This window comes from Anthonomus grandis, chromosome 22 (genome assembly GCF_022605725.1).
Source record: "Anthonomus grandis grandis chromosome 22, icAntGran1.3, whole genome shotgun sequence".
Taxonomy (NCBI): Eukaryota; Metazoa; Arthropoda; class Insecta; order Coleoptera; family Curculionidae; genus Anthonomus; species Anthonomus grandis.
In genome coordinates, this window is record NC_065567.1 from 18,079,585 (window position 1) to 18,104,483 (window position 24,899).

At 31.0% G+C, this 24,899-nt stretch overlaps 1 protein-coding gene across 1 annotated transcript; it reads left to right on the forward strand.

The window, feature by feature from the left end:
• The first annotated feature begins 1,984 nt into the window (after positions 1–1,984).
• LOC126748822 (zinc finger protein 423-like) lies at positions 1,985–5,654 on the forward strand. The gene is made up of 6 exons (XM_050458305.1): positions 1,985–2,080; positions 2,385–2,548; positions 2,601–2,930; positions 3,992–4,444; positions 4,497–4,716; positions 4,768–5,654. The coding sequence occupies exons 1-6, from the start codon at positions 1,996–1,998 to the stop codon at positions 5,610–5,612; spliced, it is 2,097 nt and encodes a 698-aa protein (XP_050314262.1). The 5' UTR covers positions 1,985–1,995; the 3' UTR covers positions 5,613–5,654.
• The last annotated feature ends 19,245 nt before the right edge of the window (positions 5,655–24,899 follow it).

Below are 24,899 nucleotides of genomic sequence, written 5' to 3' on the forward strand. Positions count from 1 at the left end.
CAAAGTTAAAAAAAAAACGTTAAAATGCCCACGGAGCGAGCTCCAATAGGTGGTTTAAATTTTGTGCTTCGGCAGCGCATTGCAAAGCAACATCAAAATATGGTCTACTTTTTGAACCATCGAGCTTTTAAACCATTAGTCAGGGTGGTTTAAATTTTCGACCATGAATACTTAAAGAGTTATAGGAAAACCTGCATCAAGAACTGTTCGAAAACAATAAGGTTTACTTACTTTCTAAGAAATCACTTAAAAAATTAATTTGGCGTCATAGGTTCTATTTCAGACACCCTATAACCAACATTTTCATAGCAAAAGGCGTATTGAATCAATATACATCAAATTAAATATTGGTTGCATTGAATCTAGAATATATTTTTATATTTTAATTTCATGTTTCGTTAGTCTGTTACGTCATATTTGACAAACTTAAATTGTACAATTGACTTTAGACATATGGTTTGCTGTACAAAAAGTATTTAGAATATATCATAGAATTGTAAAACGTCATAATATACAGTATGTTATATTTAAAAAAATGAACGTTAACATAATTTATTTCAAGAAACGCGGCAATACTATGTCCAAAAAATAAAAGAAGAAAACAATACTTAAATTTTAAATAAATTTTCCTTTTATCGTAAATGCACTGTACAATAACACTTTTATTTGAAGTTTCAAGCTGAAAAGAAGTATTTATTAATCCAGTAATTTAGACGTACTTGTTTAAAAAATATTGCTTTAAATTCTAAGACTTTAAGGACGTATGTTCATAGGACCTGTTTTGTTTGGTTTCAACTAAGGTGACGCCTCCGTGAATTTTTGTGGCAATAATAAGGAAACGTCCTTTGTATAAGTATTTTGCAGTTTCAAGTTTCAGTTTTTAAATTAAATTTAAAATATAAGTTAGCCTAGGAATAGGCTAGATTTGATGTTAACCTGCTAATTAATTAATTCGACTTTCTTTTCTTTACTTTATAGCTAGATAGTAATAAACGAAATGGTAAAGTTAAAAATGAATTGTATAATTAATAAATAGTTACTAAAAAGTGGAATATGCTAATTTTTAAGCTATTAATTCAGTTACGAATTTGATAAACTCATTCTTTTTGAATGAATTCTTGTAAATTGCCACCGAAAGCCAATATTCTTAGAAAGAATAATAATACAAACTAAATACAGTACTGTGTATAAGAGATAATTCCACTCGCCATGCCATTTCGCGAAACCGAGCACTACAATTGGCATAAAGAATAAAATTATTTCCAAAATTCCTGTAATTAATGTAAATAATATAATTATTTAATAATGAATGTATTTTAAATTTAAATTCATTAAAATTGTTTACAGGTTTTTGGGCTTCCGTATTACCCTGCTTTGGTCCAGGTCTATTGAGAAAATAGTCATACCTAGTCTCCCTTTGACCTAATTTTTGCAATTCATCATTTAACCATCTTTCCAGGCAATTTTGTATTGTGAATTATCTGGAAGAGCCCTTAATAACGCTCGTCTAAATTTTGCTTCCTAAAAAACTTTTATAAAACACAAGCAAACAAATGATAAATTGATGCTAATAAAACTCTATTTAAGGTTAAATTTGGTTATTTATTTTAAGACACTCTTTTTTTTTGAAATATGAAAGGTGATCTAATTTTTACGAAAATCGGTCTTTTTTGAGTTAATGAATGTTTAATTCATTATTATTAATTTTGTAACTTTTATTGAATTTTTTTCTTGTTCACTTTACAAGCCTAAAGATCGAAAAATTGATATGTCCATACAAATTCCATAAATTGGTGGAAAGCAGCCAGCGGAAAACGCACGAAGAAAATATGGAAAGGGATTCGCTTGGGCACTGTGGCGCTCTGTCTGTGGCAGTCACATTGTAGGGTTTGCCTAAGGCGGGTCATATCGCTCCTTATCGGATAAAGTGATTTTCGCGTTTTTTTTATCTCCAGTTTTCCATAATTAGAGTTACGATGGCGAAGAAGTGAGAAAATGAAAATGTTATTTAAAGGACATAGCAGTCGTCTAGAATTACTCATTGAGAAAATTCATTCAAATAAGGAAAGCTTTTATCAAGGTAAATTTCAGCTGTGTTGTTTGAAGTCGGGAGTTTATTAATATTTTATTATAGAAGAGTATATTTTTCTTTAAGCCAATAATGCATAGATATATTATGAGATATTTAAAAGGATCTGATATTTTAAGATAAATAAAAATTTAGTCTGCTGCTGCGAATAATTAAAAAAGTTTTTTCCATTATACTAATTTAATTTGGACAGTCAATTTATTTGCAATTTAAGTTTTATACTAGATTGTTTTTAAAAAATGAAATGGTGTGGTTCTTATAATTCTTAGGGGTAATTCAAATTTATGGCTTTCAGACTCAGAAATATCTGGCAGTAGTTCATCAGAAATACAACCATCAAATAATGAAAACATAACAGATCTAAGCTTAGAATCCCCCAAATCCCAGAATATTTCTGATAGTGAAGAGGATCGCGATTTAGACGACTCCTATAAAACAGAACACGATGACCTTATAAAGGTACTGTATATTAACTAATATAAGCTGATTATATTCCAGTAATACTCTGTAGGATCCAGATAGTACATTTCTTCAATTCTCTTGTCCCTACTGTCCAAGGCAATTCAAACACAAAAGGTCAAAAGATCGGCACATTAAACTCCACACAGGTGACAAAAAATATAAATGTGTCCAGTGCGACTCCGCTTTTGCCAGAAGCGATCACTTAAAGATTCATATGAAAACTCACGATGTTAGAAAACAATTTAAATGCAATAAGTGCAACAAGGGCTATAACACTCTGACTGCTTTTAGTTTTCATGAAAAATCCCACAAACATGATGCCGAAAGTTTAAAAATTGAAAGTGGCGCTGAAGAATCTGAAGAGTTCGATTTATCACAGGTATGAAAATATATTAAAATTTCTGATAATATTTTTTATTCTGTTATTATAGAGAACTTAAAAAATTTGTCCCAATAGTATAAAAAATCATTTTAATTTTTTGCAGATTTTAAATATCAAATTAAAACTGACCAAACATGTTCATATAGGTCAACAAAATGTCACGGATCAATGACATATTTTAATATGAAATATGTAAAACTTATATTCTTAATAGTGAAGAAATAGTCCATACTTGCAGTGGAGTCGTTGTTTAAGGTAAAATGAAAAGCCTGCAGTCTCCCTTCACTTATTTATCAAACATTTAGTTAACTTAAAATTCCCTACATGTTTCGGACACAGTGGTGTCCATCATCAGACACGTATCAGACACACGCCCCAGGGTTTGATTACATATCAAAAACCCTCTATTTATTATTATTGTTTTTAATTTTAATTTGTGTATATGTGTCAACAACAGAATGTAAACAAACTAAAATAAAAATTAAAATTAAAAGCAATAATAATAAATAGAGGGTTTTTGATATGTAATCAAACCCTGGGGCGTGTGTCTGATACCAATTTTAAACCTTTTACCCCCTGATAATGGATGGACACCACTGTGACCGAAACATGTAGGGAATTCTAAGTTAACTAAATGTTTAATAAATAAGTGGACGGAGACTGCGGGATTTTCATTTTACTTTATATTCTTAAAAAAATTATAGTTTCTCTTAACTTGATCAAATTTGGGGTTAACACTTTAAAACATGCGCAGTTCAATAATATGTATTACCCATACGTCATGCGCAGTAAAAAGATTTTTAAAAACTGTTTTAAATTAAGTCAAAAGTTCACAATATCACTTAAATGTCAATCAAAGTCGTTGGTAAGCCAGTTGTCAAAAGTCAATTATCACAAAAATTACTTTGATTGACATTGACTGTTAAGCAAATTAACCATATGAATTCTATGCAAATCCAAAATATTATTTTTATTTTTGTTTAAATTGCACCGACTGTTATGCCTTACTGTTGAATTTACGTCATAATAAATTAATAAAATTTCTTTGTTTTTTTTAGAAGCTTGACGATTCACAAAAATCTGAAGAGGTTATACGGATCGAGCCATCTAATGGTCTAAAGCGTTCACAGGAAAACATGACAAATCCTCGGTTTTCGATAAAAAAATATCACTACGAAAACCCTCTTAGTTGTCCAGAAACGTTCATTTGTTCATGCTGTTACGAACGTTTGCCAAATTTTAAAAGTTTCCTTATCCATATGGAATCTCACGTTCCTGCCATTCAAAATAAGAGTAGCTATGACTGCGAGGAAGAAGCAAGTGATTTGCTGATAAATTGCTTAAGTGCATCATCCATGGTGCCTTTGAATAATACGTTGTGCTGCTGTTACTGTAATAAATTTTTTGAAGATAATGGAAAGCTTCAGGAACATCTTATCGAGTTCCATGTAACTACTTTATTAAAATGCTCGTTGTGCATGAAGATTTTTGAAGATATGACTTTATTAAAGGTATGATTAATAAAATTTTAAAAGAGTTTTCTAAATCGTTCATCTGTTTTAGGCACACATGAAAGCAAACCATATGAGTACAAAAGATCATTTTGAATGTAGCTGTGGTAGTGAACCAAAGCTTTTTCATGATAAAGCTTCAGCTGAACTTCATTGGTCCAAATATCACGCTTTAAGCCAATCTGATAATAATCAAGATAATGTTACCATGGAAGCTAAAGAACTCAGAATAAGAGAGGATTATCTGGATAGGGTATCTAAAAATAGTACTGGTAAGAAAAATATGCTAATACGATATTTGTAATTTTTTAAATTGCTTTTAGGTATAGCAAGCCATCATCGATGTTTATACTGCAAGGAGTTTTGTAAATCAAAAAATGAACTTCAGTTACACCTTCGGTCTCATCAAGTATCTGAAAAATCCAGACATAAGTGCAACATTTGTGATGAAACCTATAGTTGTTCCACTGAACTTGCTAGTCATAAGCTAGTTCATTGCAAAATAGTTGAAGGTAATATCTGCGTATCTTGCAAAACTATAATAATGGATGAGGAGTCATTTGTAAAGCATCAACTAAAGCATAATGACAATTCCAGAACTTCAGCTAAATTAAACATAATCCTGCCATCAATTTGCATCATCTGTGGGCAAACTTTGCAAAGTGACAGGGAGATTGAACTTCATGCAAAGTTTCATTTAAAGTTTCTAAGTGAGCAAGCTAAGACTAGAATATCAGAGCCCACTTCACAAGAGGAACTGTGTTATTCTAGCAACGGTAAAACTCAAGACGTCACATCTGTAATTGACAGCGCATTAGAGCTTCAATGTCACCTTTGTAAAAAATCTTTTAGCACAAAGGAAACATTACAAATACACCTTATAGAACATAATTTTTTTGGCATTAACCAGTTTACGTGCTATGTTTGTTCAGCAGTCTTTACGGGAGCGGCAAGACTTCAGAGTCATCTTCTGGCACATAATTTAGCTGAAAAACCTTATCAGTGCCCACAGTGTTCTATAAGTTTCTTTTTTAGAGCGGAATTAGACAACCACAAATATTTGCACACTTTTAAGTTTCAATTTGACTGTTTAAGTGATGAATCGATAATGCAAGCGCAGCATTTTACCAATGTGTGGGCCTCGAGCGATGATTCTGATGCACGTTAAACCTTAGCCGCTGGTTTTTCTACTTTTGTTGAGTTTTTAATTGCTGATTAGTCGTTTCATTTTATAAATAATGTTAAAATATTCATTATGCTTTTCAAGCCTTATATTATATTATATTCTAATATTAATTCTTGTTGTTTTATTGTCTAGTTATTCATAGCCAATTGATATTTCTAAATTATCGCGCACAATTTTTGCTGAAATAACCATATGGGATGAAAATTTAAATAATATGATTTGACAGGTATTTTTTTTAGAACCTTAATTACACCAGTTAAAAAATAAAATCCAATTTTCAAAAACTTCAATTTTAAAAACTAGAAAGAAAAAACTTTTTTTTTTAAATTTAAAATTCGTCGATTTAAGCTCACCTACACATGTTTCTTAGTTTTTGGCTTCATTAGGTCACGGCAACAAGGAGCCAAAACTCTGTCATTCTGGTATTATTATTTTCCGTGCTATTCTTTTCTAATTCTACTTTATCCTATAATAAGAGTTCTTTATGTGGTCTTTTAATTATAACCTCTCGGCTTTTTAATGCTGATAAAGTCAATAATCAATAACAAAATACGTAGCGCAATAGCACATTAGCTTTCAATAAAATGCCCCTAAACAAATAATTCTAATGAAACTATTTTGGAAAAACAACTTTCAACAAATTTTGAAATAGTCACCAGACTAATAATCCATATTCAACTATAGATCTGATCAATGAAAAATAATGTATGTATTACCATAGATTTGCCTTATTTTTCTTATACAAGACGTAAAATAAAGGCCAATACCTCGATCAGTTTTTAACTCGGAAGTTTGATCTAATGCCGTAATCATCGGTATTGCTCAATATACAATTAAACGTATTAGGTATAAGATGATTGAAGTAGATTAAACTGTGGAGCTTTAGAAATTGGGACAAAGGTTCTTCAGTCGTCCTTTTGTATCACATGCTTTATCAAAATCAGTACGTGAATCTGGATTCCTGCTTTTTTTGAATAAGAAATCAAGCTCATTTTAAAATATGTTGTGATTTAATCTGAGAAAATCTAATGCAATAAAATTGGACTAAAAACTTAATATTTTAAGTAATTTTGAAGAAATTACGGAGAATGAAGATGGCTCGATAGTTATTTCTAAATCAATTACCCTTAACTGAAAGCGCTTTGGCAGATTTCCAAATGACTAGAAACTAGCCAGTATCCTAAATATCATTAAAGAAGCCATAATGGGTGGCATAAAATAAAAGCAAGTGCACTCTCTAGAGCTATGGAACTACAAATTTACTTGGGTTCATCGAAGTCCCTGATCCGGACTTGATTTACGTCTATAATAGTAATCGGTTGACCGAATCTACCTTTCAGTCGTTCCTTGTAACGGAAAATATTGTATTTAAAATTCTTTCTAACATTAAAAATAAAGCTTTTGATATTGATGAACTTAATATAAATTTATTATTACTTGCCTGCCCAATAACACTGAGATCGTTTACACAAACCCTAAGCCTTTGTATCTAAAAGTCATATTTTCCTCTTAAATGGAAACGAGCTAATAATGTGCCACTTCCAAAAGTTCGTAATCCAAACGACTTTGGGCAATTACGTTCAATTTCTATATTACCAACTCTTAAGTTATGAAAAAACTATTGAAGCCTAAATGTTCAAATATTTAAATGGTTTATTGTCTGATAAACAATCCGATTTCAGAAAAAATCTCTCTGTGATACCCTCAAGGATCTGGATGAAAGCATAATAAATGTATTTGTATTGTTGGATTGTACTAAGGCGTTTGATATGGTAAACCATGAAATCTTGATATCTATTTAATACTACTTTGGTTTTAGTGTGGGATCCATTAAATTGATTTCTTCGTTTCTTACTAATAGAACAGGTATGGTCTCTAACAGTTTTAATGTGATTGTAGATGTATCTCGGGGGCGTATACTTGGACCCTTGGTCTATATATTATACAGGGAATCCGAGAGCGAACAGACCAACTTGAAAATCTTGAAAAATAATTTGTTTAGTCAAAAACGGTCGAACAAGTCAAATTTAATATTAAGGGGGACATTTATTGACAGAAATTGCCTTTCTCTGACCTCATCCCCTTACTTCCCAGAGCCGCCATATCAATTTTTTTAAATGCGTCGAGTATTAAAGGTAATTTTATTCGCTACATAACTTTATTTTTATTATTTTATCATATCGTTCTCAAAAAATATGAATAAACGTGGCTGACATTCTTTTAAAGTTTAAAACCTGCAATTTTGCTGCCTATACAGTGTGTCCCAGGATGAGCGAATTTATACGTAAAAATGATAAAAAATTTTGAAGTTGAAATTTGACCGTTTAGCATCCAGCCCTGATCAAAAAATAAAATTTAGCATATTTTAATTTTTTTTTAAATCAAGCATTAAATTTTATGAGTAGGTAAAGTAGTATTTCTAGGTAAGATATAAAAAAAGTTTATAAGAAAAAGTTGTTTAGAATGCAAAATTATGCCCGAATACCGAGTTTCATAATCATAGGCCTACTTTGATTTTTACGTTTCGTGTACCAATTAATATTTTTATTCATATTTAAATATTAGAGAAAAAATAACAAATTTATTTATCCAATAGTTAAATCACTGATCTAAGAGTTACAAACCATCATCAAAAGTATGTTTATAATAAAATGTACATAGTACGTCTAATTTAAAAAGTAAATTTATTTTATTTACTTATTTTAAATTTATTCAATATAGCTACCTCCATTGTCGAAACATTTTTTAATATCTTTCCTAAACATTTTAAAAGAATTTCTAATTTCTTCAACGGAAATTAAATTACAAGCATCTCTAATTCTTTGTTTTAATAATTCTCTGTCATTGTCCCAACCATTTGCTTGAGCCGGCCCCATAAATAGGAATCAGAAATGGTTAAATCAGGTGATCTTGGCGGCCACTCAATTGGGCCGCGTCTTCCAATCCATTGATTCGGAAAAGTTCTATTCAACCATTCTGCTACTCAAATAGTGGTGTGCGCTGGCCAGCCGTCGTGTTGAAAATCAAGATTTATTCTTTGATCAAATGAACTGGTAAAGGTTCTAGTAAAGGTAATACTGGTACTGGTAAAGGTAGTAAGTATTCTTCAAAAAATCTTTCCAAAATTTGAAGATACGTTTCTTCATTAAGAGATCTTTCAAAAACGTACTTTAACGACATACTATTCCCACTACCATATGATTGCACAATGAAAATTTTCTGCTCGAAAGTTAACGTTTTTCTGTAAATTCTGATAATATTATTAATAGCTTTAAGTGCGTTTGTTGTAGTGACAATGTTTTATAGTAGCTGCCACATTTAATTAAGAATGTTTACATTTTAAAAAGTTCGACAAATACTCTTAAATGCAGCAAAAAGAAGTCAATATAATAAGCAGCATGCATTCCATGAGCAAAAAACTCTTACCGATCGTAAAAAGAATTAGTCCAAGGATAATAATTTTTACTATTTTAATTATTAATATTTATTTGGCTTTTGTTTAAAATTTTAAAAAAGTGAGAATAAATAATTAATAAATCATTTAAACGTAAAAATCAAACTAGGCCTATTATGATATTACGGTTATGAAATTCGATATTTGGGCATAATTTTGCATTCTAAACCACTTTTTCTTATAAACATTTTTTATATTTTGCCTAGAAATACTACTTTACCTACTCATAAAATTAAAAAAATGCTCGTATCAAGGCATGCTTGATTTAAAAAAAATAAAAATATACTAAATTTAATTTTTTAATCAGGGCTGGAAGTCAAACGGTCAAATTTTAACCCCAAAATTTTTTGTAATTTTTATTTATAAATTCGCTCATCCTGGGATACACTGTATAAATTGTCTCTTTTTTAAATTATCCAGGTGTTATCTCTAATCAGGAAAAAAAATACATTCCATAAATTCAGGTTATTTTGACAAAAATGTCACCCACAAAAACAAAGTATTTGTTTAATCTACTCCTGGTGATATTGATAACATTGGTTTATACGCTACAAGAAAGAATTGAGTTGATGGATCCTTTTTATCAACAAAATAAGTCTGCTTGAGGAGCAGCATGTGCTTTTCATGGTAATCATCCCCATAAAATAGTAAAGGAAACAGGATCAGTATAAAATTTAAAAAAAATTAACTTCCGCATCCAGTAAGAATTGAAGTGGCAGAAATTTCAGTGTTGGGTCTGGAAAATTTGCTACCACATATGGCATGTCTAAAAGTACCGTTCACAAAATTTTTAAACTACATAAATATTATGCCTACAGAATCAAACTAGTACATGAGCTAAATGTCGTGTTTAATTTAATGTACAATGTCTGCTTCTTGGGCGCATGCTCCTTTTATTTACATGGTGAAGTCGATAGACCTAACTATTGATACTGGAGCGACAATAATCCTCATTTATTTCGAGAAACACACAGAGCACAAATGGTTAAAATTGGTGAAAGTAGTAGTATGAATCAGCGAATCTGAATCGTAGTACTTCAGGGCACCACCAGTTATTTATAATATATACTTAATAAATTGCCTTGCAACTCTCATATCTTACGCAGACGACACTTCATTTTTTTATGATGGAAATACATGGAATGAAATTATAGAGATTTGGCGGAGAGTAGCTTAAATCTCCTAAATAATCCTGTGGTTAAATGTAAATTGTTTTTCTCTTCTAAAATATTTCTAAAACAAAATTCATGTTGTTTTCAATCTAAAAATCAAATCTAACTCTATGCTGCTAACACTCAATCAGTTAATTACTTCTATAAGATATCTTTTTATAAAAATTGATAAAAATTTAAAATGAAAGAATCATTGCCTTTAATAATTAAACAAATTCTACTTACTTAGAGATATACTATCTTTTCAGATTTTAAGATCAAATTACTCAGCTCTTATCGAATCAATTTTAAATTATGATTTGGTTGTTTGGGGCGGAGCATATGCTAATGCATTATATCTCGTAACAATAACTCAGAAAATTTTAATTTGAATCATGTTTTATAAAGTTAAATTGTGCTCTAGCATTTTTAAACATGCTAAATTACTTACTTTTAGGGAGCTACATATATTCGAAAGCATGGCTTTCATAAAAAAAAGACATCGGTAAATACGAAAATTCATTTCACAATTATGTCACAAGGTTTGTCCCGAACATCAACATAAAAACAAATCAATACTCAAAAACCTATTTCAAAAATTCTTTTAAATTCTTAGGTCCAATCTACTACATTTACTATTTTTTGAGTCAATGATATTCCTCTAACAAGAATTTGGATCAGTTTTAATTAATTTTTTTTAATAAATTATTTACACTTAATAATTAATCGCTAGGCGCTAACATAATTTTTGTATTTAGTAGTAGTTGCAGAGAAGTAATTGTATATCATGTAATTTTGCAATATACAATTTGAATTATATCAGTGTACATGTTTTTTTTGATGGGTTAATAAACGTTATATTATTATCATTATTATATTACCTGGTTCTAAGATTAGAAGGTTTATATTATAGAGAGTTAGATATAAATTTTTATATAATTAAGTGAACTGGAGTGGCTGTGAGATAAGAGCCATCATAGAACATAAATACCATTGTTCCGCTAGGAACTTAAGGATAAATGTATTTGACACAAGGCCATTAAAAAAACAAAAAGAAAAGAATAGAAGATCAATCATTAAAAAGCTCCTTTTACAAAGTAAATATTTTGCATATACATAAAGTAAAGTAAAATTGCTTTCCAGTTCTCGCAAAATAATGTATCAGGATATAGAATGTAACGGGATGTAACTTGCTAAATTTTTGATAGGAAAAAGCAGAACAGTTCCGTATTATTTTGGATATTATAGATAACGTTGTTGGCGCGAACATGCATATCCACAAGAGAGAACGCGGCGCGAATTTCTCTGGGGAATGCATTAATTTTGTGCCGCCTGGCGCGTACTATACCCAAGGGATTCAGGACTCACGAGCGGGATCCGGCTCTCTCCCGGGGATAGCTTCTATGTCGAAGCTCATTTTCCTTTTATATTTTTTATACTTTTCATATTTTTTTTTCTTTGACGTAATTTTATCCTACGGCCTTGCTGAGGTAATATATTTTTTTTTTAGAAAAAAAGAGGCTTCATGAGAAAAAGTAATAATTAAAAAGACGAAAAGTTCACACGAGCAAAATTAATATAATCTGTATGCATGCATGTAAATGATATGAAAAAATATATATCATAATCAACGGAGGCACCAACACAAATAAAAATAAACAGCGATATTAACATATTAGGTGACAATAATAAATCATTTCAATATAAATGGATCTACTAATCCTAGTGCCTTCGAAAACGCGTCCAGCTCATAGAAACGAACTAATTTTACATATAGCGTTAATAAAAAATAATTGTTCCCCAGAGTTTGACAAAATAAAACTAAACTTGTAAAATTTAAATTCAAAATAAATTTATTTATCAATAAAATTACAAACATAATTATCAATTTACAATAAATAAGCCATTATGATAAATAGGACCATGTCTCGATTATGAAATCATTAGCACAGGTGGAAACCTGTGTAGCAAGGCCCTTTTTTTAAAAAAGAATAATAAATAAAAGCAAAGAATAATAATAACTATTAACCTGGCCAATATAAGTACTTTTCTTAATAAAAATGTATTTTTTTGTTCTTTTTTTAGCAGTAAAAGAAATACCAAAGGGAGGTAGGTAGACGCGCAAGGGGTGCAAAGGAAAACGTGACATGTAACAAATGCTACTTGTAAAGAAATTTTAGATGGAGGCAAGCGAATACCAAAGCTACCAAAGCCCTATAAAAAAATTTATACAGCTATTTTCATGATTTTTAACACCTTAATTGTATTTATTTCAAATTAAATTGAGCATTCCATTGCTGTTTTTCAAGGAGATAATTTTGAATATATTTTTTAAATATTCCTATTAAAAATTGTTTTAAATGCTCAGGCAATTTATTCCAAAGTTGAGAGGCTACAAGAATAAAAGGTTTTTGAAAATTTGTGGTTTCTATGCTGTGGGAAATTTGTAAATCTAGTACTATACATATGAAGATGATTTTTAAAATTATTTACTAAATATAGAGGCTCTCCAGTTTTTTAAATGTTATAAATAAAAGTGTACATATGGCATTTTCTACGATTTTTCATATTCAAAATAAAATTGTCATTTAAATAGTAATATGATTCCTAAATGGTATTTTGAATGCAAAACGCATACAGCAGTTTTGGAGTTTTTGTATAGAGTAAGCAGTTGTTTCAGTCAAGGAATCAGAAAACAAAACATTACAGTAATCGAGCAAAGAGAACTAGTGAATTACGTAAATAATATTTAATATTAGATGGTAAATAGTTTTTAGACCATATAGTTTTTTTAGGCGTATATATGCAATTTTAAGTTTATTTTTGATATGAGTTTGTAATACCACTGTCAAAATACACGCCCAGATTTCTGACCTCAGTGAGTACTGGTAGCTGAACATTTCGAATCTGTGCATGAAAATTAGGAGAAACCTCAGAAGCACTTTTGCCATAACCCAGTATTATTGTATAAGATTTGGAAGCATTTAAGTTGTGATCGTGTGAAAAGTTATCAATACTTTTTAAATCCTGATTAAACTGAAATTGAGCTATAGGAAGATTTTGGCGTGAAAACGAAAGATATAGTTGGGAAACATCCGCATATTGCTGTAATGTTGAGTGTTTTACACAAGATATCATGTCAGCAACATATAAAGAAAAGAGCAATAAGCTCAAAATGGAACCTTGCGGGACACCTGTAGATACAATGTGGTAACTTGATTTTTCAGTGCAAAATTCCTTTTTAAGAACTACGCAATAAGCTCTGCCAGCTAAATAAGACTTACAAACATTTACTGCATCACCAGAAAATACAAAATAATGAAATTTTGCTAATAGCATTTCGTGGCTTATAGTATCGAAGGCTCTACTAAAATCTAATAACCCAAGACATGTTTTTTTCTTCATTTTTTTCTAATTTCATTAAGAAGGTTAACCGAACTGGTTAAAGTTCTTTCTAAAACCTGCCTGGCATTCAGAAATTAAAAAATGTGTTGGTGAATAAATCTTTCCAAGATTTTAGATACTAACGGCAGTATACTTATAGACCTGAGGTCTTTCAGTTCCTTTGGATGACTAATCTTTGCTAAGGGTTTTATAATTGACTTTTTTCCAGATTGTAGGATACAAATTTTATAAATGGAATGTTCATAATATTGTAACGAAATTCGGGAACACACTTTTATTTTCAACGTCAAAAACACTAACCTAACTCGCCTTGACTGTCGTTTAATTGTTTCCAAGGTAAAAACTGACTAAACAATTAAAAAAACTGAATGAATTGTCACGAAGTGCGTCCTTTTTAAAACCCAATGGGACAGTTTCGAAATATTTAGAATTATCTTCATTGTTTTTGCCGAAAGAGACCAATAATTTTAGGAGAATACTGGCAGTCAAAGCAAGCAAGTATACAAATTCTAGAAAATTAGAACTACAGGGATTTACAATAATATAACCTAAATTGGGGCCAAAATGGAGCTCTCGAACAAGATGAACTATACTTAAAAACTAAACACTAATTCAAAATTCGTATAATGGTCCCAGGCTATATAAAGGCAACTTTCGACCAATAAGCCTGATAAGTACTTTGGACAAACTGGGGAATTTTTTAGAAACATACTATAAAATTTTTTATTACAAACAAATTTTTAATTAATAATCAGTTTGGGTTCCAAAGGGGTCTTGGAACAAGTCACGCTATATTTAGACTTGTTGTTTCTATCAAATATGACCTAAACAGAGATAAAAACTCATGGCTGTTTTTTTTGGACCTTGCGTTTGTTACGATACCTTATAAAAAAACTACTAGAGGTCCTTAAGCACTACGAAGTAAGGGGCACTTTGTTGCACACAACAGGTTGAAATAAATAATGACTTTCTAACGATCCATTAAGGTATCTCATAGGGTATTCTGGGTCCACACCTGTTCGCCAAATATATCAATTCATTACTGCGAAAAAAAATACAAGGCCTAATTGTATCATATACAGACGACACAGCTTTGATATTTACCAACGATAGTTGGGAAGAGGTGAAAACTAGAGTAGAAGTGGGTTTTGCAATGGTAAAGAACTGATTAGATTTAAAAAAACCTAACCCTTAATATAGATAAATCAAAACACAACAGACATAATTTTAAATTTTTACCACTTCCAAGAACAGCACTTAAAATAAATGAAACTAATAACATTAAATACTTAGGTATCAAAGTTAACAAAAACTTGAAATAGTGGGTTCGTATTGGTTATCAAGGTAAGAAGCTTAATCTTTAAGTTATACGAGCTATGTAAATCTATGAACAGAAAGTCCTTATATCAATTTATATAGCTTTAGTTGAGCCTATTCTACAATATGCTATTATTATGTGCGGTGGTCTGTACATACACTCACTTGAACCTCTGAATGCGGTACAAAGATATGTTTTAAAAGTCATATTTCAGAAATAAAAAAGAAAATAATTGAATATATTTGACGTCGGAATGCTATAGTTTTATAACATTTGTATTTTTGTATAAAATAACGAGGACTTTCAAACAAAAGTTGATCATACATACCAAACTAGACAAGTATTTAACCAGAATTTGACTGTTCCCTTTTATAGAAAGGATGGTATGATCTAAAATATGCAATTCCTTGCCAACTAACATAAGAAATATCGCTAAATAGGATACATGTCATGCGTTATACTGTTTTTATTATTCTTGATATTTTTGTTTGAAACTCGTAATCAACACGCAGAGAATGTATTAATCCTGTTACAAAGTAATATTAAATAATACATAAATGATATGTTAGTATGGCACATTTAACCAATCCCAAAATATTTATGTACCCTCAATATAACATTTGAATATCGTTCAGATGTTAATGAACTATGTTACAAGGCGATTAGTGTTTACCCCATTGCAACCTAAGTTTGACATTTAAGTGAAATTAACTTATGGATCGTCAACCATATTTAAGGCTTGGTCGCTCTCTGCTCCTGGTCTGCTGACTGAGTTAAGCCGGTTTCCATCATGTTTTTTAGTTTTTCTCACACCTTTTCTGTTTAAGTGTCTATATTTTGGTATTTTTAGACTTTTTGCATTCTAATAGACACTAACCTTGCCCGTGCCGTTGAGATTATTGAACTTACAGTTGTGTTATAAGGGTAGGTTTTATTTTGGGACATTTTAGGTATTGGATAGTATAAGCTTTCAATCTTTAAACCCGAAGTTGTTTTAATTTTAAGCGATAATAGGCCTGACCATATGTAATAATTTATAAAGTTTTCTTTTAATTGCTATAGTACTGATAAAACATTTTAGTAGAAAATTGTTTATCTCCTCTAATACACAAGCTGTTTATTTACACTTTTCATTAATAATATAAAAAGCTAAATACGAGTATACAGTGCATCTCAAAAGTTATGTCTAAATTAATTTAAAATTCAGGGGAGTGTTCGAAAAAAAAACGCTCGGACCCGTCGATTATTATTTCAAGTTGCGCATTTTTGTACGTGAAGTTTGTATATACAGGGTTGCTCACAAAATAAATTACGACCATCAACTTCATTTTTTTAAATAAAAGCACCTTTTTTTTATTTCATTTTTGAATTTCGCATAGAATTTTACTTATGTTTCATGCATCATGTCCTATACCTAAAGTCAACAGTTATCGAAAAAAAGACGATTCATGTAACAAATAAAAAAAGAACAAAAATTAAGTTAAATGTTGAAAATGGTTGCCATTCACGGCTTGACAATATCCATGGCGATCAATAAAGTCTCGTTGCACATTTTCAATCATTTCCGGAGTTATGGCGCGCACTTCTCTGCGAATTCTCTCTTTCAAGTCGTCTAGATTATTTGGCCTATTAACAAATACCTTCGACTTGAGGTATCCCCACAAAAAAAAGTCCATTGGTGTTAGGTCAGGCGAACTACCAGGCCATTCGATGGGTCCTCTCCTTCCTATCCACCGATTGAGAAGGTTTCATCCAAAAATGTACGCACAGTGGCAGCATAGTGCGGAGGAGCACCATCTTGCTGGAAAATTAGTTCTTCGTCAGGATAGTCTGGGTCCAATGGATTTGGAAATAAAGCTAGTAATGCTGGAACTAATTCAAATTGCAGAAAATCGAGATACACTTGTCCCGTTAAAGTCTGTTCAAAGAAAAAGAGGTCTATTCCGCGCACTATTCCACAGCACACATTTAGTTTTTGAGTGTACTGGGTGCTTACCTTTATCATCCAATGCGGATTTTCTGTTGCGGATTAACTATTCGGTGAACTATAGATTTCGCCATGTGTTAATTTGCCCCAATCTGCGATAGAGGACGGCATGGATTTTCTTCCAAAGAAAGCAAAACATCAAGTTGTTCATTTTCATCTCGAGCAGGACGACCAGATTTCGGCAGATCTCTATCATGACCGAATTCTCTAAATTTAGCCTCTATTCTACTCACCACCTTTTGACATATCGGAGGACGATCAGGATGGATTTTATTGAATAATTGAGCAGCTTCTCTTTGAGTACGTGTTCTATCACCAAACCCAACCATGCACAGAATTTCTATTTTTTCTCGTTCCGTTAACTTTACCATTGTGAAAACCGCAACTTTGCTCGTACACTTCACACTTGACAATATCTCTTTGGTGTACAACTGTCATACAGTTTTTATGAAAATACACGGTCACCAGCCAACAATAAAAAAACACGAATAAATGGAATTTTGCTCTGCATAAAAATTCTCAGAGATAAGGTGACTCGTAAGGTGAACTTCAATAATAATGTTTGGTCGTCTTTTTTTCGATAACTGTTGACTTTAGGTATAGGACATGATGCATGAAACATAAGTAAAATTCTACGCAAAATTCAAAAATGAAATAAAAAAAGGTGTTTTCATTTGAAAAAATGAAGTTGATGGTCGTAATTTATTTTTGAGCAACCCTGTATATAAAAACTTCACATACAAAAATGCGCAACTTGAAATAAAAATAGACGGATCCGAGCGTTTTTTTGTTTTATCACACCCCTGAATTTTAAATGAATTTAGACATAACTTTTGGGATGCACTGTATACAGGCATCTCCAACCTTACATAAATGCTGGAGGTGAAATAATATGGTTATTGAACTATAAGAAAGTTTTCCAGTAACTTTATTAAAAAAAACTATTAATTTGTTAATTTTAATTTGTATTAAGAGTTTTTTATAAGCATTTTAATTATTTCATTTCTTAATTAAAACTAATCAATTAATAATCTATTGTTGCCGATAAAAAAAATCAGAAATTTAGGGTGATGCAAAACTTTTGAAACTATGTGTATATGCATTTTAGAAAATAGAGTTATCAGCAATTTGACCTTCATGAATCACAAATTCACTTAAAGATTCCACGAATGCGGCTTAATAGATCTTAACATAGAAAATTGGTGGAACATGTAGCATTTAATATTCAGCGAATGTTCCCTAAAATGTATCAAGCTTATTCAATTCTCTTACATATATTACATTTTCTGTATGGTTAATTCTATGTAAATAATTGATGAATTTTAATGAAAAATTTGTGTTACATGATTTTTATTTTACTCACATGATACGTACAATTAAACAGGATTTAGTGATGGGGCATGACAAGATTTTGGTCTGAGATTGATTTTCAATTGTGAAGAACGAAAACTTGATTTTTAATCTTACTCCTTCTCCTCCAGACATTATTTTACCAAAAGTATGTACCTAATTCATCCTAAAATTATTTTCTTACGTAAATCACAAATCAGAATAATATTATTACCTATACAAAACATTATTTAATGATCATACTCCATGATATTTTTAAGAAAATTAAGTTGACGAGTCTGATAATAGGAAAAAAATATAAAATTATATTTTTCATTATTTCACTTTCTATATAAGAGTAGCATGATTTTTGATTTTGAAATAGCATAATTTAATAAAGCATGGCAACATTTCATTACAATTGTTATTTCCTCAATCTCTACCGCAGTTTATTTTTACCACTTTTTATTTCGCCCTTACTGCTTAAGTTATTTATTGATAAAAATTACTCACTTACAATCCTCTGAGATAAGATATATGTCCGAAACGTGGATTTTTTAAATACATTTTTCACAGTATTGCATTCTAGTATTATTACGTTCTCAATCATATTTTTCTTGAATCTTACAATATACGATAAATATATTGTAAGAATCAGAAAATCTCTAAATCAGATTTTACGAGTTATAGCTTATTTCCCAAACATTTTTTTCTCGTTTCTTCATAAGTTTTAAAGCGTAAAGCTCAAACTGGATTCTTAAATAAATAATTCTGTTTCTTTACAAAAAAAACTGTCAACATTTATTCTCTTGCCTTTTTCTGCTCAACAATCAGAGTATATCTACAAATATAAATATGCCTTTCTTTACATTTTGAATGGAAGATTATTTATTTATGTTATTGAAAAAGCAGCCTTTCGATTTCATTTATTTATTTAAGGACATATAAGTACAAACAAAATCAATTTAGTCAGTCATAAAACCATTAAATGTACTCAATTAATGTTTAATCATTAAGTTGGTTGACATATTATTGATTCTAACCTAACGTTATACATGCTTCTACTTATTGATTACCTGCATATCTGAGCTAATTTTAGTGATAATAAAGATTTGCTTACAATTCATAAAATTAAGTTTTCTAGTAATCGATTAAACTAGCACATAGAGGTCTACAGTTTGTGTAATACTATAGCAGATCAATAAATTTTCATACTGTACACTAAAGCGAGAGGGAGCAGACAACAGTAAGTTTTAAAATATTATATAATCAGGTTATGTGAGGACCACGTCATACTATATAAGTACATTCCACTGTAATTTTCTCTATCATTAACGGATACTAAAAAATATATATCTTATCCAATTAGATTATGCATATATTTTTATATATTTGTCAAGAAATAATAAGTTGTATTTAGGCGATACAAATTATAATTTACTTAAACGAAAGAATTATTAATTAAGAATTTAAAAAATTATTTATTAAGGAATAAGGGATATTATGTCAGAAGTCATTTTGACAAATTTTTGGTAAGGTAAAAACAACAATTATTATTTATCTGTGTATTAATAGTTAATTTTTTTAATGAGATCTTCTTTGCGCTGAACAATAAATATTAATTAATGCCTTAATAAATTTTAAATTTAAGAGAAAAAATATTCATTCATTTATTTTAAAAGGAAGCGCATTTCTTTAAAAAAAACTATTTCCGCTTATCATAAAACCTTATAAGCTCAACTTTCAAACGAGTCAATTTAGAGTGAAAAGTCAAAGCCTTTTTACCTCAAATCCCCTCTAACCAGTTAATTTAAGGTCTGCCATTTCCATAATCTCTTCATTTCAGTGAGAAAATTCAAACATCAAAAGTTTTACTAGGTTCACTGAACTTCTTTGCCAGGTTGCGCCTGTGCATTGTAAAGATTAGGACTAAATAAAAATTGCTATATACTCTTTAGAAAGTACACGAAGAAACATTTTTGAATGCTCAGTAATTGTTGATTTTTCATACAGCATGAAGGGATTTGTTTTACTGAATCCTATTGACTAGTTAGTTGAAAGATAATTTATTAAGCACATATCAAGTTAAGGAAGATATTAAATTTTTATATTTATAGTGGAAGTAATATAAGGAATTTAAGAGAGAGAGAGCTGATGATAGTAGGTATGGTATTTACGAAACCATATAACTTTTAATATCAAAAATCAACTACTTTTGCGCAGGTCTAAGTGTAAGGATCTTGATATTTGGTTTGACAAGTTGAGACGGATTTTAGGTTCAGTACACACTCTAAATATTTTGTAAATAAGGCTTATAAGGTATTAGGTTTTCTTATGAGAAACACTAGCTACTTTAAAAGTATTAACTGTATTATTAGACTATATATTGCACTTGTGAGACCCCATCTTGAGTATGTTTCTGCAGATCTCAATATAAATCTAATAAAAAAGGTGCAAAAAGATTTGTGTGATTTTTCTTTTTGTAAAAAAATCATAGCTACCCTTATACGATATCATACAGAAGCATGCTCGAGGATTTCGGAATAATCTCTCAACAAGAGCGGAGATCATTTCTTCATAATTGATAACTTGAAATTCAAAAATGTACGGTTGACAATATACAATTTTTTGTTCCTAATTTACTGATACAATCTAAAAAGGCTTTTTATATTAATGTAACTGATTGCTTGCCATTTAGACATATGTTGAACTAATGTAATATACCACTGGAAGCTTGCAATACAGATTTATTCGATAAAAATAGGACTCCATTTCCTCACAGACTAGATTTTCTTTTTAAAGACATTAGGTGCTTATAGTTTTAAGTGTTGTTGGTATTGCACTTTTTTTGTGTAGTCCTTTTTTGATTTGTTTTATTGATAGTTTAGTCATATTTTTAATTTAAATCATTTTATTCTTATGATTTTATTCTCTTACTTTTAATTACAATTATGATGTGTGTTGTGTTTGTAGGAGTATCTAAATAAATAAATAAATAAAAACATGGTTTTCTGTAGCAAGGTATTAAAATATTTATTGATTTAAAAAATGTACATTCATGTAAATAGGCGCCACGGTTTGTTGCGTACCCTTTTTTAAAAACGTTATTGTATACATGTGGTGGTATTTAATTGGTACAGCAGCTAATTTCGGCTTTCAATGCTTCGATGTTTGGAGACTTAGTGGCATTAACATGTGACTTCAGATAACTTAACTTAAGGGCGTTAAATCGAAAGAGCGTGAAGCCCAATTCTGGTGACCAAATCAAGACATGACACGACCAGGAGCAAACTCGTGCAAGATTGTCAATGTTTCACGAGTGGTATGACACGTGACATCGTCCTGCTGAAACCACATGTCATTAAGATCTTCCAAATGAGGCACCAGAAACTGTTCTATCATAGCACGATAACGTTTACCATTTAGCGTTATTGCGTTCTCAAACCTTCTTCGTTTTCGAAGAAAAACGGTTAAATTCTTCCTCCAGACTATAATGCAGACCATAAAGTAAAAAAACTTGTGGAAGTCCCAAATGCATCAGTATTGCGTATAAGCGAAGCCTTGAGGTGAAAATAGGCCTTATCACTGAAAATATTTGTCTTTGCAAAGAGTTGAAGTTGAAAAGTCTTCAGCAGGATCAAGGATCCAACAGGTAAATTCTCTTCGCTGTTCATGGTCTACTAGCAGAAGTTGTTGAGTCAGTTGGATTTTGTAGGCATGCAGCTGTAAATCATTGAGTAGTGCCAGTTGAAATATCCAATTCTTCTGCCCGATGACGAATTGACATGCCTGGCTTTTCTGCCACATACTGTTGCCGTGATGTTTTGTTCTGATGACTTCTACGAGCTTGTATCCTGTGTTTTGCATCACTAACTGAATCAGGAATTTTTTGATTGTTCTTTTTACAGTAAAGCAATTAGGAACATTATTTCGCTTAGTGATAATTAAACTTTCACTATTTTGATAATAATTTCTGACAATCAGAATGCTTTGTTCCACAATGTAGTGCTTCATGTTTGACTTGTTATGTTATACTTGACACATGTGACATTATGACTATCAAACATGGCGCGCTATTCAAATCTTCCGTTCTAATTGAAACACCTTTTATTTAATAAATTATTCCAAATAATTGGGTTGTGTTTTATGTATCTATTTTAAAAAACTGGAGTTGGCGGTCAAATCAAAGAAAATAATAATAATAATAATAATAATAAACGACTTTTTATTAAACTCGGCGAAGGGCAGCCAAAGCTGTTTGTTTAACCGAGCATACAGAAATCAGAAATACATAATATTATAAATTACATGGTATAAACAGTCCTAATTAGTTACAATAATTATGATAATGAGACATTCACAAAATTCAATCCAAATATATTTAAAAGTTCACAACCCTGGTATAGAACTATATTTACTCAGCATTAACCCATTTACGTTTTTCTTAGAACTTGACAAACTACAATTTTGAAGTTTATTATGCAACAAATTGTTATATAAATTTGAAGCAAGAAACGAAAAGCTACGTCGAAACATAGCTGTGCGATGCTTTGGTATATTTAAAAGGGTATTTTGACGTGTTATACGATCATGAGTGGAGAATGTAAAAGTTAAACGATCTCTAAGATACTCAGGCGCTCCACTAGAGATGATTCTATGAAGAAAGCATGTGAAGTGTACCGTCTCTCGATCCTGCATATTTAACCACTTCAGTGCAGGTAACTTGTATCTGACGTGATCACGGGCCCTTAAATTGTAAATAAAACGTATACATGAATTCTGCAAGCGTTCTAATCTTTTTTTGGATGTTACATCCAGGGCTGGGCCATACACAAAATCACAATAAGCAGTATGAGAGAGAACCAATGTTTTGCATAGAACCTTTCTCAACGGCAGTTCGAGTATATCTTTACTTTTGTACAGATTCCGCAATGACATATACGACCTTTGAAGGACCCTTGCCAATTGGCTGTGAAATCGTAACTTAGTATCTTACATTCTCTCACGATCGGGATTGGAGTTTGGGATACATGAATAGCCAAATGAAAAAATAAACCAATGTATATTACGACTGACTTCGACGGATTCAGTCGCAACCCAATATTTTTAGAATATTCAGCTACTGATTCTAAACACTCATTCAATCGAAGAACAGCTTCGTCCGCATTTGCTTTAGAAAAACTGGTATAAATTTGGGTGTCATCCGCGTATCGTTGAATTATACAATTATTGACAATAGAATCCACGTCACACGTATAGTAAATAACAAACAGCAAGGGTCCCAAAATCGATCCCTGTGGCACGCCTTTAGTCAAAGGCCTCAAAGATGATTTCCCATCCTCAAAATGCACTGACTGAGTTCTACCTAATAGGTAGCTCTCAAAAAACGAATGGACGAAAGAAAAAATCTCAAAGAACTCAACTTAGCGCACAGAAGCTTGTGATCTATCGTGTCAAAAGCCTTGCTGTAATCAAGCAGAACCAGTGCTGTAGTATTACCCTTATCAGCTGCTTCATATATGTCGTCTAGGACGCGCAATAAAATAGATGTTGTACTATAGCCTTTACGAAAGCCTGATTGATTAGGGCTAAGGAGAGAGTAGTGCTTTAGATAAGTAGTCACTTGGGCGTAAATTAGTTTTTCCAGGATCTTAGAGCACACACATAACAAACTTATAGGTCGTAAGTCAGAAAACGTTACTAGTTTATTATTTTTGGGAAAGGAAGAACCACAGATGATTTCCACAGATCAGGGAATTGGCTACACAGAAGGCATTCATTAAAAAGATGTGTAAGAAAAGGGACTATAACCGGGCAGCAAAGTTTAATCATTTGGATCGTTATACTATCCCACCCACAAGCATTTGATTTAATAGTAAAAATTGCATTTAATACATCAATTTCTAAACACGGTGTAAACTGAAAACTGCTTGTTGGATGTATCTAAAGCATCAACTGATTCTATAAAAAAATTGTTTATATCTTCGGGATTCCTTAAATGATTTGGTATTGTTATATTGTGTTTTTGTTTCCCATAAATATTAAGATCATCTAGAGCTTTCCATGTATCTTTACTACTATTATTTCGCGCTACAAATTGTAAATAGGCTTTTTTCTCTTTTCGAACAGCATTTGTAAAATAGTTCCTGATTTCTTTATAAGCTTGCCAATCCTCTAGTTTTTTTGTTCGCTTATATTTAGATAATGTTTTATTTCGCTCCCTTTTCGTAATTTTTAATACATCTGTAAACCATGGTGCCTTTGGTTTTGTCACACGTATCTTTTGAATAGGTGCGTGGCAATTAAATAACGCCAATATTTTGTCTGTCATACACTGTGCTTTTTCATTTATACAAGCAAGATCAAAAATCTTTCCCCAGCCAGTGTTTATCAAGTCAGAGTTAAACGCCTCAAAATCAAAATATTTAAAACTCCTAAATACAACAAATTTAGGCTTCCTGCTAGGTATTCTACGTAAGAGTTCACACGATATAAGCTGGTGGTCTGTTAACTCATGCATATCATGATGTTTGATTTCACCGTGAATCATATTGACATTAGAAAATTAAAAAAGATATCAAGAATACTAGTTGAACTATTACAAGCCAAAAAATCGACGTTCATA